Source organism: Accipiter gentilis, chromosome 31 (genome assembly GCF_929443795.1).
Source record: "Accipiter gentilis chromosome 31, bAccGen1.1, whole genome shotgun sequence".
In the NCBI taxonomy this organism is placed as follows: Eukaryota; Metazoa; Chordata; class Aves; order Accipitriformes; family Accipitridae; genus Astur; species Astur gentilis.
This window is the reverse complement of record NC_064910.1, coordinates 17,582,419-17,594,632: the sequence shown is the minus strand read 5'-3', so window position 1 is coordinate 17,594,632 and position 12,214 is coordinate 17,582,419. Positions and strand designations below refer to the sequence as shown.

The 12,214-nt window shown below is 42.4% G+C and overlaps 1 protein-coding gene across 10 annotated transcripts in view; it reads left to right on the top strand.

Annotated features, from left to right (window-relative positions):
* ARHGAP6 (Rho GTPase activating protein 6) overlaps positions 1–12,214 on the top strand; it is a 339,162-nt gene that overhangs the window by 307,799 nt on the left and 19,149 nt on the right. For all 10 annotated transcript variants that reach the window (XM_049834635.1, XM_049834634.1, XM_049834643.1 and 7 more), the window contains 4 exons: positions 331–526; positions 4,490–4,545; positions 8,278–8,428; positions 9,530–9,678. In XM_049834635.1, coding sequence (XP_049690592.1) covers positions 331–526; positions 4,490–4,545; positions 8,278–8,428; positions 9,530–9,678 — 552 coding nt within the window. The remainder of the gene's footprint in view (positions 1–330; positions 527–4,489; positions 4,546–8,277; positions 8,429–9,529; positions 9,679–12,214) is intronic.

The window sequence follows — 12,214 nt, the reverse complement described above, 5'->3', positions numbered from 1 at the left end:
ACACACAGACCATGATTCACCCTTGTCCTGCAGTATGTGCAGGCTTACAACAATAAAAAGGTATGCTGAGTGAGTGAAAAGAATTTAGTTTTTTCAATAGCTAATTTGTATTCCTTGTAGTATGGTAATAATAGCATTGGTACCATTGTGATTTTCCCATCCATTACACTGGTATTATAACTTCATTAATCTACAAAAACTGTGTAGCAAATTACATTTTTATATTAGTTTGTTTAAAATACAGGTGGGCAAAAGTCTTTATTAGATAAGGTCCTGTGGTGTTTAGATTTCTCCAGCTGTACTGATTGTTCATGTGTGTGTATTTTACAGGGCGCGATGTCTGTGGACTCTATTACAGATCTTGATGACAATCAGTCACGATTGTTAGAGGCTCTCCAGCTCTCTTTGCCAGCAGAAGCCCAGAGCAAGAAAGAAAAGGCAAGAGATAAGAAACTAAGCCTGAACCCTATTTACAGGCAGGTTCCCCGGCTTGTAGATAGTTGCTGCCAGCACTTGGAAAAGCATGGTAAGAATATTTTGTTTTCCCAGGAGTGGCAGATATATTTTTACTATAATATAAATAAATGTGTATTTTGAGAAGCAAGCATATACTTCAAATTGCAAGGACATCTTTGAAAGTCACGTGCTTTCCCTCCTGTTTTGCCTCTTGCTAAAGATACTGCCTCACAAATAATTACTTAGACGGTATCTTACCTAAGGATCTATGCTACAGGCTTGCAAACTGGCCCATACAGCAGGGGGGAAGAGATGTTTCTTGGAGGTCATTCATCTCGTACTGGAGTGCTCAGCTCTGCAGGAATGGCTCTTCACACCCCAAGGGTTTACCCATACCTTGAGAATGAAAGTCTGAAATGTGCCAGTCAGCCCGGAGCCATTCTTCAAAATGACTTAAGGTGTAAGAGCTAAATTAACTGTTTATACTACAGTGCAGGACTTAACTAGAAACAGCATTTGAAGATAGAGGCTCAGAGAAAGAAAAAAATTCCATGCTAAATTATATTAAGCTTCAAGAAGCTTTTTCCAGTTCACTACAACGCTTATAGGCTGGCTACTCAGTTTGTCCCTGGCTTGAGTCCCCCGACCAGCCTCAGGCTTGGGTCTGCTCTCTCCGAAGGGAGTTATAAACTCCTGCCAATATTCTTCTCATGTCTTCATGATCATCCAGACACAAACCTCCCACCAGCTTTATGTAATGCAGAAACAATAGTTAATCAAGGTATCTGTTCAACATCTCTCCCGATGTATCTTAGTCTTGTAAAGATTTTTAATGAGAATTGAAATAACTTGGCCACAGCAAGATGGAGTTATCACGTGGCCAGATAATAAACAAACCATTAAGTAATGGTGACTGCAACACCAAATGATGCATTTGATGCTTAATTTGACCAGGAAGAAATCATTTACTGACTCTGAATGACAGGCTTTTGCAGATGAGGGACTGCAATTTAAATAATAATGCTGAGCTTTTACAATACATAATTGAAAACCATGTTGCTTACAAATATATAAAGGAAAACTGTGAAAGAGAGTCATTGTTAGCCTTTTACACAAATTAGATACCATGGCTGACAAATAAGTGTAGGGATGATTAAGTTTGAGATTAATTACTTCCATCCCTTTAAGCAAGGGTAGCTGATTTTGGAGAACATAAAAGTGTCTGAGTCGCCCAAAAAACCCATCCTGCTGAGTATCCTTTGGATACTGTGATTTTATGTCACTTGAACACCTCTGATAAATTTTTTAATCCAGTTAACCCACTGTCATAATAAAGATTCTTTTCTATACAATGTTTGTTAGTAAAATTTTTGCTTTACATTAAAGTTTCCTTTTCAAGAAAATTTATGATTTTTTGGGGTGCATTTTCTAAGAGTGCACTGTAGTACCTCAGCACACAATAATCTGAGATAATTTGGGGCAAATATTGATGATCTTCAATTTCCAATTTAATCTGCCATCCACAAAACAGTCATCAGGATTGGTTGACTTTGAGAAATGTAAAGATTGCAGAAGACAGACACTACTATTTGCTTGTTGGCTTTAGCAATAATAGAGGACTTTCTGTTCTAGTAACAATCCTGTAGCAACACCATTCTAGGCTTTATGATGGACTAGGTTTCTGATTCTGAAAATACTTGCCTGTATTTGTAAGTCCTTTAGGCCAATTTTTCAGCAGTAAATCACCTAGGGGTTTCTCACAAATGCTTTAAATGCTCATTTTGAACAGCGTATGATAAAAAATAGTTATGTTTTTAGCCATAAAAGCCCCTGGCCTTGTTCACCCTCCCTGTTTTCCCTGGAATCATGTCCCAGAGTTGTAAAGGCTTGACTTCCTTCAGACCCGCAGTGTAAAACAAATACTGTATGTCTGTGCAGGAACTGGTAACCAGCCTCCAGTTTTTGCCTAGTATGAGTATCTCCATCTCAGATGTTTCCCTGCCAGTGTTCCTGGGTTTACTAAATGTTATTCCATCAACATAATTTTCTGTTATGCAAAGATAAAAGAATATTTGAAGAAACGTGTCATGTTGAGACTAGAAACTAAAAGGCAGAATCCTATCTGAATTTCTCTGATGAAAATCTGCAACTCCAAACACCGCTGCGAAGCTACCCATCTCTAGCAAGCAAGTGTAGCCTCATGGCTATCAAAAGGCATTTGTTTTGCAAGGTTATTTTACATCTCCTGTATGCCAGTAGTGAAAATGAATGTTGCAGAGTAGCCTTTGTTAGACCATAAGCTTTTCGAAGCTTATAGATAATTTAATCCTTTTTGCAAAAAAAGTCTAACTGTGTAAAATGATATTATGTGGACAGCTGCCTAAGTCTCTAAGATTTCTCCTCTCATTCTCATTGCTAAACACCATGTCACCTCTACGGTGCATTTACTCTCAAATTTTTCAGTTTTTGTTACTTGGAAAAGTATGAACATTTGACAACTGTATTATCGTTTGTTTGATATTCTGGTAGTACAGAATCATAGAATTGTTTAGGTTGGAAAAGACGTTCAAGATCATCAAGTCCAAACATCAACCCGACACCACCATGCCCACTAAACCATGTCCTGAAGTGCCGCGTCTACGCATTTTTTGAACAACTCCAGGGATGGTGACTCCACCACTTCCCTGGGCAGCCTGTTCCAATGTCTGACAACCCTCTCAGTAAAGAAATTGTTCCTAATATCCAATCTAAACCTCCCTTGCCACAACTTGAGGCCATTTCCTCTTGTCCTATCACTAGTTACTTGACAGAAGAGACCAACACCACCTTACTACAACGTCCTTCCAGGTAGTTGTAGAGAGCGATGAGGTCTCCCCTCAGCCTCTTCTTCTCCAGACCAAAGAGCCCCCCCAGTCCCCTCAGCCGCTCCTCATCAGACTTGTGCTCCAGCCCCCTCACCAGCTCGGTTGCCCTTCTCTGGACACGCTCCAGCACCTCCATGTCTTTCCTGCAGTGAGGGGCCCAAAACTGAACACAGGACTCGAGGTGCGGCCTCACCAGTGCCCAGTACAGGGGGACGATCGCTGCCCTGCTCCTGCTGGCCACACTATTTTTGATACAGGCCAGGATGCCGTTGGCCTTCTTGGCCACCTGGGCACACTGCTGGCTCGTATTCAGCCGGCTGTCAACCAGCACCCCCAGGTCTTTCTCTGCCGGGCAGCTTTCCAGCCCCCCTTCCCCTAGCCTGTAGCGCTGCGTGGGGTTGTTGTGACCCAAGTGAAGAACCTGGCACTTGGCTTTGGTAGTATCTACAGGGCTAGAAGAAGGTTTGAACTGATTTCTTATGGAATAGCAGGCAACACCCATTTCCAAATCACTTCAAGTCTAAATGACACAAGAGGTACACCTTCAGCTCTTTGCCTGAAGTACAACAGTGCTTCTTTACAGCTTTCCCTCTGTATAGTAGCTGTTCCTACCCTCTAAACTGCACGCAACTCCCAGGTAGAGTTCTTCGCTCTCGCAATCTGCCTGAGTACTGTACTTATGTCCTTCTGAAGGAAACTCTCAGCTTTATCTTGACAGGTTTTATAGAGCCAGTGGGTAACCCCAAACATCAACTGCTTCCTGTATGCAAAGACACAGCTCAGTGCCCACGTATTTAGTTATTGTCTGTTTGCTTTGTTGTCGGTCCTGGAAGTGCCACCTCCAGATGCTGAGCAGCGCTTCACTCTCTGCATACCTCTGTTCCTCACAGAGTAGCAGTGGCACAACCAAAATGGCATCACAAGAAATGTCACGGAGATGCCGTTTTGCAGGTTAGGTGATGTGAGGTCCTTAAAAGCTACAGTCAATGGCTTCTTAGTCCAAGACAACTGAGTTTTGCCTCAGCGTGGTAAGTACAGGTTTGTAGAGAAATACATTGTGGTTTTTTTATTGTTTCAAGTACGCACATAGCCCAGATTGCTTTGTTTCAATGCAATTTTCAGCAGAAAATTAAACAATAAAGTGGTTGTTTGATGTGCTATACTTGCAGGTCTCCAGACTGTAGGAATATTCAGAGTTGGAAGCTCAAAAAAGAGAGTGAGACAGGTGAGTGGATACGGATAGGCTTTTCCGTCATCAGCTATGATACAAACAAACCTGATTCCTTTCTGTTAAGTGATTTCCTCCCCATCTGTCACCTGGTGAAATTCAGGCTTTCTGGGTCAGTGACTTTATTGTTTTTTTTAATGGCTCATAACAGGCCATTTCCAGTCATCTTTTACATCTGGTGAAATCCTTGTCAGGTTCTCAGCAGGTTAACAGTCTCTGTATGTTTTGCTCTGTAGAAGTAGCACAGGATTGGAGATCCAAATAGACTACAGTGATGAAATTTTCCAAAGGTTACACTGTAGGGGAAAAAAAAAAAATCTTGGCTGCTAGTTTCATCTCAGAAACAGCTGAAGCTCCCAAAGTAAACCCAAACTGTAAATCCTTTTTTGAAAATTCACAGTATGAGAAAATATGCAAGTACAGAACAATCTCTTTGACCCTCAAATTGCTGCTCCCAAATACCACCTTTCCTTTACCCCTGTTAAACTTGAAGGTCAGAGCAGACCCATCCAAGTCCTAGTCTCAGCCAAATGTTGAAAAAGCAAAAATGGTGTACAGTGTACACTTCGGACAGAGAAAGTCCGAAGTGGCTGTTTCCTTAGCCCTAGATACTGCACTGCTATTCCCAAATAGAGCAGTAGAGAATAGTGCTTAATGGTTGCATGATGCTTACGGGGGGGATAAAAAGTTACAGGAAAATACCCCTGCCAGGAAGCATAAGACCAAAAAGACCAAATGGAAAAAAGCAAAAGAAAACTTGACTGCATCTGATCCCAGAAATAATAGATTTTTGTTGCAAAAACTACACAGTATAATGTTTGGCGCTCTGGAAGGTTACCTTGAATAGCTAAACTGACTTGATTCTGAGTGGTTGGACAGTACAGCCTACTGATTTGTAGCTTATTCTCTAGGAGTTCCTATTGCTAAGTGGCTGGTGTAACACAAAGCTAAAAACATTCATGGTCTGCAGAGGCAGTTGTTAGATCAACTCTGAACTAGATAAAGTATTGAAAAGTAAGTTGCCTGTCATTTGCATTATAAGCTTCAATGTCAAAACATGTATTATCATTCAGGGATGAGTACAATTGCATCATACCTCTGGGGAAAAAGCAGAGGGCTTGTATCATTTACTTCTAAACTAAGCCTTACTTCAAACATCACTGACTTTCACTAGTTTTTCTTTTAATGTCCTTTCAAAAGCTGAGGAAATAAGAGATTTGGGTATTTATGTATTCTATTACATGGACTAATTTATTGAACTAGGTGAACTAATATATATTTCATTGAACAACATGGAAGCATCAGCTTGGCCCTTGCAGTTACAATAATAAATGCTGTCAACATGAACACGTGGGAAAGTCTGGATTCAATTAAAATTCCACTCATTTTCTGAACCATGGAAAGCCAAACCCAGTACTCGGATTTTGGTGTGCTTTTGCAGCTGTTCATTAGTTTTTCTTGTGTAGAAAGTAGGCACAGTTTTGTTTCCTTTCCTCCCCAGTTAGAAAATGTCCTATTTCAACTGTAGTTTGTTGCAATAAATACATGAGTAAGTAAACGCATGTGCCAGCAGGGTTTTTGGTTGGTGAGCACGAAGAGAAAATCTAGCGCAAGTGTGTCTATTAACAAACCACTTCCTTCACGTTCAGTGTGGTGTAGGACAAAGATTCCTGAGCTAGTGTTGACTCAAGGTGGTAGCTCTGGTACATCAGGATGCCAGCTACCAGCTTGTGCCCAGAAACGATACAGACGCTTGAGCAGAGCATCGTTGCCCAGCTTCGGGTGGGCAGCCCTCTGTGCTAGGCATGGTGACTTGGCGGCAGCTCTGCAGGTGAAGCAGCGGCCAGACCCTGAGGTTGATCAGCAACAGGGCTGGAGCTCTGCTCTCCCATCCCTGCTCCCAGCACGGGTGTCCTCAGCTCTCGGGTCTTAAGTTCCGGTGGATGCTGCGGTTCACCAGATGTATCTTCCGAAAGTCTGAAAGTATTCCCTGTGAATGGCATCTGAGAGACCTAAAGTTTAAACTTAGAAATACACACTTTTTAACAGCCGTGATACTTGGGCCTGAACCGTGGCCAAGTTTCACCAGTGATTATCTGATATTGTGCTGATTAGGACACCTCGCCAGGCCTCACAGGGTACCAGATCAGAAGTGCCATATTCAAGACTGTAACAGCAGTTTATGACTTAGCTATTTGGTTAGTCTGTATTCCTGATGCAGTGCTAATCTGTTTCCTCAGCTGCTTTTGGGCAGTAAGTGCAGAAGCAATCTTGTGGATAGAGGTAATTTATGGTGCTCCACAGGGATGTTCTGCATTTGCCACCAGTCTGAAGGGTAGAACTGAGCTGGTAATGAAATCCCCAAGTTGGAACTGGAAAATCTTGGACCACAAATCAGCAGGGGGGAGCATAATACTAGATAAAGAACAAAATCTGGTCTTCATAGCATAATTATTCATTATTAGTAATGACATATTAATGTTAAAAGTCGTCTTAATAAATTAGAAAGGAGGCTGTAGTTTTTACAGAATACTTCTCACACCCATTATGAAAGCACAATTTCAGCTGAAAATATGGGATTTTCTACATTCCTCCACACTATACACACACAAGATAGGTTTGCTTGTGATCAAGATTTGCCACAGATCATCACAGACACGTAGTTTGCTTGTAACTTACCTTCTTTATTCTTTTCGATATGTCTGTAATAATCCTGGTAAAGAAAGCTGATACCTCAAATGTCATCGTTTAGTAAGATTTAGATAAAATTATTCTCTGAGAAGATATATGTGAGATCATGGTACTTCATAATATTAGCAAAGATATGAAATTTTCCTAGGAAATAGTTTTAAAACATCTTGACTATTTTTGAAATGAAAAGAGAGTAAAAGGTGGAGCGCTCAGCCTGAAGAAAGTATTCTGCGCTTGGTCCTGGGAAATAGGTCCAGAAAGGCAGGCATTTATCTTTTTGTAAGGCATATTGGATGTGGGAGAGGGATTTCGTCTGCCTTTGGGAAGTGTGATGCCTTTGAATTATAGAGTTTGTTTGAGGACTGCAGCTGGAAAAAAAATAGCAATACCTCATAATGGTATTAGCTTGCTGTTTGTTAACTCCCTAATGATGATCACCTAGTGAATATAACTAAATTAGGAAGGCAGAACAAGATGTGTGTGGACAAATGCCATGAAGTCTTAGTGAACCTGGCTGCTTGCTGCTTATGCTTAAATACAGTCTTAAATCACAAGAGAAATGTGAGTTTGGTGGATGTTAACATTGTCTTATTATTAATGTTTTTGTACAAAAACATCAATGTTACAAAATGCAGTTTTAGTCTTTCTGGCCCTAAAATCTAGGGATAATGTAGTAAGGTGGTATAAGAAAGCCTTTCTTGCAGTTTTCCTTATTCTCCCTGGTTTCTGCCTTTGATATTAATCTTACATTTCTGCAAAAATTATATTTACTTGGGCACATTTTTTCATAGAGGAGTGCCATATATTAACTGGAAAGAAAGAATTGTATTTTATTACAGTCTGGTACAAACCTTAAATTACATATCATGGAACAAGCACCAATTAGACATGAATTAGATCTTTGACCTTACCAAAAATGAGTCATGTCCAATCTGGAAACTGAAAATGAGTAAATCTATATTTTAAAAGATTTTCTGTGTTGGGATGTACAAATTGGGACAATAAGTGACTGTGGTTTTGTGTCATGATCTGTTTCAGTTACGTGAAGAGTTTGACCGGGGCATAGATGTTGTATTAGACGAAGAGCACAGCATTCATGATGTTGCTGCTTTGTTAAAGGAATTTCTGCGTGACATGCCTGACCCGCTTCTCACCAGGGAACTTTATACACCTTTCATCAACACTCTCTGTGAGCTCTACACCATCTTGATTTACCTATTCTCAAAAGCTTACCTGTTTGAATTCTTTGATCTCTACTAACCATATTCTTTTTTTCTGTGCATTTAATATTCTAGCCCTGATTTGCTCCAAATATTTGTATAGTATAAATTTGCTGAGGTCTTTCCTTGTTTTTCATGCTGTGTAAGTATAGCCCAGAAAACTAGAACAACAAAGATTTCACTTCGTGGAACTATTTTTGCATTTGTAGATAGGATGTGATTCATGTTGTCTATTAAATCCTGACGCTGTCATTGGTTCAGCAGTAGCTGATGACAAGACTCCCATTTGAATCCTGGTATCTTAGCACCATTAATGCTTTTCATTCTGGTCTGGCTTCAAAAACCTAGCTTCAAAAGTTCAAGTTTCATCATAGTTAATGGTCCTCAAAGCCACCATATTAAGTACTCCCAAATGTGTTGCTTAAGACCTGAGTGCGGAGTCTTCCAGATTTGGCAAAAAGTAAAGCTGGACCCTTCAAGCTTCAGCTGTTGCCTGGTATGTGTTCTTCAGGTTCTTTCCAGCCCTCATGTCTGAGATCCTGCTTCTGCCCCACCTTTGTCACTGGCTACCATTGCATTTGAGATGGTTAAAGTGATGGTGGTTGCAGAACGTCCTTTATATCCCTATTAGCTTTCCCAATCTCCCAGAACCTCTGCAAGATGTGAAATTGTAAGAAAGCCCATTTAAAATGGCTAAAGCATAAACCTGACTGGAATGCTTCCCAGTGGTGCCCTATATATACTAGCAGCTATACCTAAATAAAGCAGAATTCTTGTGTCCAGTGAGTGATGGAATGTGCAACATGGATTCTGCACTCTCATAGGCTGAGAAAAAATCCTATGAACCTGTGAGCAAAAAGTTGACCAACCAAGCTGAAAATCCCCTAACAATATTTGTTACACTTTTGATATTTCCTTAGAGTTTTCTCTTTTTCTTCTGACCTTGTAATGAAAATGATCCTTAAAAAAAGCTATTCTTACGCCTTCCTTTGGGCTGGGAACAGTATATTTGTTCTGCTTTTAGGTTAGTTGGAGTGATTTTCTTAGAATGTATCTTTTCCCCCTCTTAGTATTAGAGCCAGATGAACAGCTAAGCACCTTACAGCTTCTCATTTATCTTCTACCTCCCTGTAACTGCGATACCTTGCACCGGCTGCTGCAGTTCCTCTCCACAGTGGCTGGCCACGCAGAAGACACCACAGACAAAGATGGCCAAGAGGTAAGTCACGGTCACTCGTGTCCTTTGACTTTGCTTAATTCATGATCTGAAAAGAGATCTGCAAAGCTGTGTGTATTGGTTTTGTTTGGCAAGGTTTTGGTAGCGGGGGGGGGGGGGGGGGGGTTACAGGGGTGGCTTCTGTAGGGGAAGCTTCCAGCAGCTTCTTGTGTTCGAGAGAGAGCGAGCCCATACTAGCCGGCTCTAAGACGGACCCGCCGCTGGCCAAGGCCGAGCCAATCAGTGATAGTGGTAACGCCTCTGTGATAACATTTTTAAGAAGGAAAAAAAAGTTGGGACAGAGAGAAACTGCCACCGGAGTGAGGAGTGAGAACATGTAAGAGAAACAAGCCTGCAGACACCAAGGTCAGTGAAGAAGGAGGGGGAGGAGATGCTCCAGGTGCCGGAGCGAAGATTCCCCTGCAGCCCGTGGTGAAGACCCTGGTGAGGCAGGCTGTCCCCCTGCAGTCCAGGGAGGTCCACGGTGGAGCAGATCTCCACCTGTAGCCCCCCCACGCCGGAGCAGGTGGGTTCCCGAAGGAGGCTGTGACCCCGTGGGAACCCCGCGCTGGAGCAGGCTCCTGGCAGGACCTGCGGATCTGTGGAGAGAGGAGCCCACGGAGCAGGTTTTCTGGCAGGACTTGTGACCCCGTGGGGGACCCGCGCTGGAGCAGTGTGCTCCTGAAGGACTGCACACCGTGGAATGGACCCATGCTGGAGCAGTTCGTGAAGAACTGCAGCCCGTGGGAATGGCCCACGTTGGAGGAGTTTGTGGAGGACCGTCTCCCGTGGGTGGGACCCCACGCTGGAGCAGGGGAAGAGTGTGATCAGCCCTCGTCCTGAGGAGGTGAAGCGGCAGAAAATAACGTGTGATGACCATAAACCCCATCCCTGTCCCCCTGTGCCGCTGGGGGGGCTTGGTGGTGAAATCCGGGAGGGTAGTTGTGCCCGGGAAGAAGGGAGGGGTGGTGGGAAGGTGTTCTGAGATTTCATTTTATTTCTCATTACCTTGCTCTGGTTGATTTGTAATAAATTGAGTTAATTTTGCAAAATTGAGTCTGTTTTGCCCGTGACGGTAATAGTGAATGATCTCTCCTGTCCTTATCTCGACCCGCGAGCCTTTTGTTATATTTTCTCTCCCCTATCCAGCTGAGGATGGGGGAGTGATAGAACGGCTTTGGTGGGCACCTGGTGTTTAGCCAGGGTCAACCCATCACACTGTGAAACAAACACGATGGTGGCGAACCCCAGAAGGGTGGGAGAGATGTCACATTCTTGCCTGCGCATTTGCCATTTAGCTGTTTACTATGTTCTTAGGGCTGTGAAAGTTTAATTTTTATATGACTTAATTAGTAAAGCATCTACCACTTCCTTTGGGAGATTCACAGCATGATCGACCTTGTTGTTAAGAATGTCTAATGTTACCCATCCTTTTTCCTCGCCTTGTTTTATCCTATTGTATTCTATGGAAAAAACACTTAAGTAGAAAATTGTGAGGCATTCAAGAGTATGCTTTTTCATTCTCTTTTCACTTCTGTTGTTGCTTTCTTATATGACCTTTGGACATAGAAGTTCACTTCTTGGTTCCCTTAGCTTCCTTGTGTGCACTGGGTAGTGAAGAATGAAAAATAAAGCCCAGGAACTCCAGCTGTGTCCTTGTAACTCACAGACCTAATCACCAGTTGGAGTCAGGGTCCATCTTTGCCTGTTTTCCTTCTGCCCTTCTTTGTTGCATTCTGGACCAAATTCAGTGGAGAGGTTGGAGTGCACCCACGCCACAGAGACAAGAACACCCATAGCCATGTGGCTGAGCTGTACTTCCGAGTATTCACATGCGTGCATCTACACCATTCACGCTAGAGAAGATCTCAAAATCCAGGCTTCCCATTTTCTACCAGGAGAATGCTTGAACTAGTGAGCTGCTCTGCAAAAGGTGGCAACTCTGTTAACTTCGAATGAGGTGGATACAGTCTGTCACTGCTTGACAAAATTGTGCCAGTTTATCTGTGGGAAGGACTTCTCTGTCCTCTGAACTGCAGCAGAGACTGCTTCTGAGGTTACTTCTGAGACTCCTCTGAAACTCCTAGAGAATTTTGTCTTCGAGATGGAAAGCTCTGCCAACTTCTGGCAAATTTGGACACCTTTTGCAGTTGGCTGGTTTTAACAATTGGCACTTTGAGACTGAATTTTGTCAAATTTCTGCCACAAGTCCTAACTTGCAGTGTGCTGTATGTGACTTCAAGGCCTATTTCACTTTTAAATCCACTTTAGATGCTATTATTTTTGTCCTCAGCAAGGAGTTGATAAAAAACTATACCCCTGTGATGGAAAGGCTTTAAAAAGAGCAGCCTGTAACAATTTTACTGTGCTTAAAAACATGTGTAAGCCAGCTAAGGTCGTGGTCTCCCTGGTCCTGCAAAGAGTTCTCTGTTCATTCAGAAATGATCCCAAGAGAATCTTATTGCAGGGCCAGAGGATGCTGCTTAAGAGAGTTGCTTTGGCCCAACAGTTGTATTAAAGGCATTTTCATTCCTCTTAA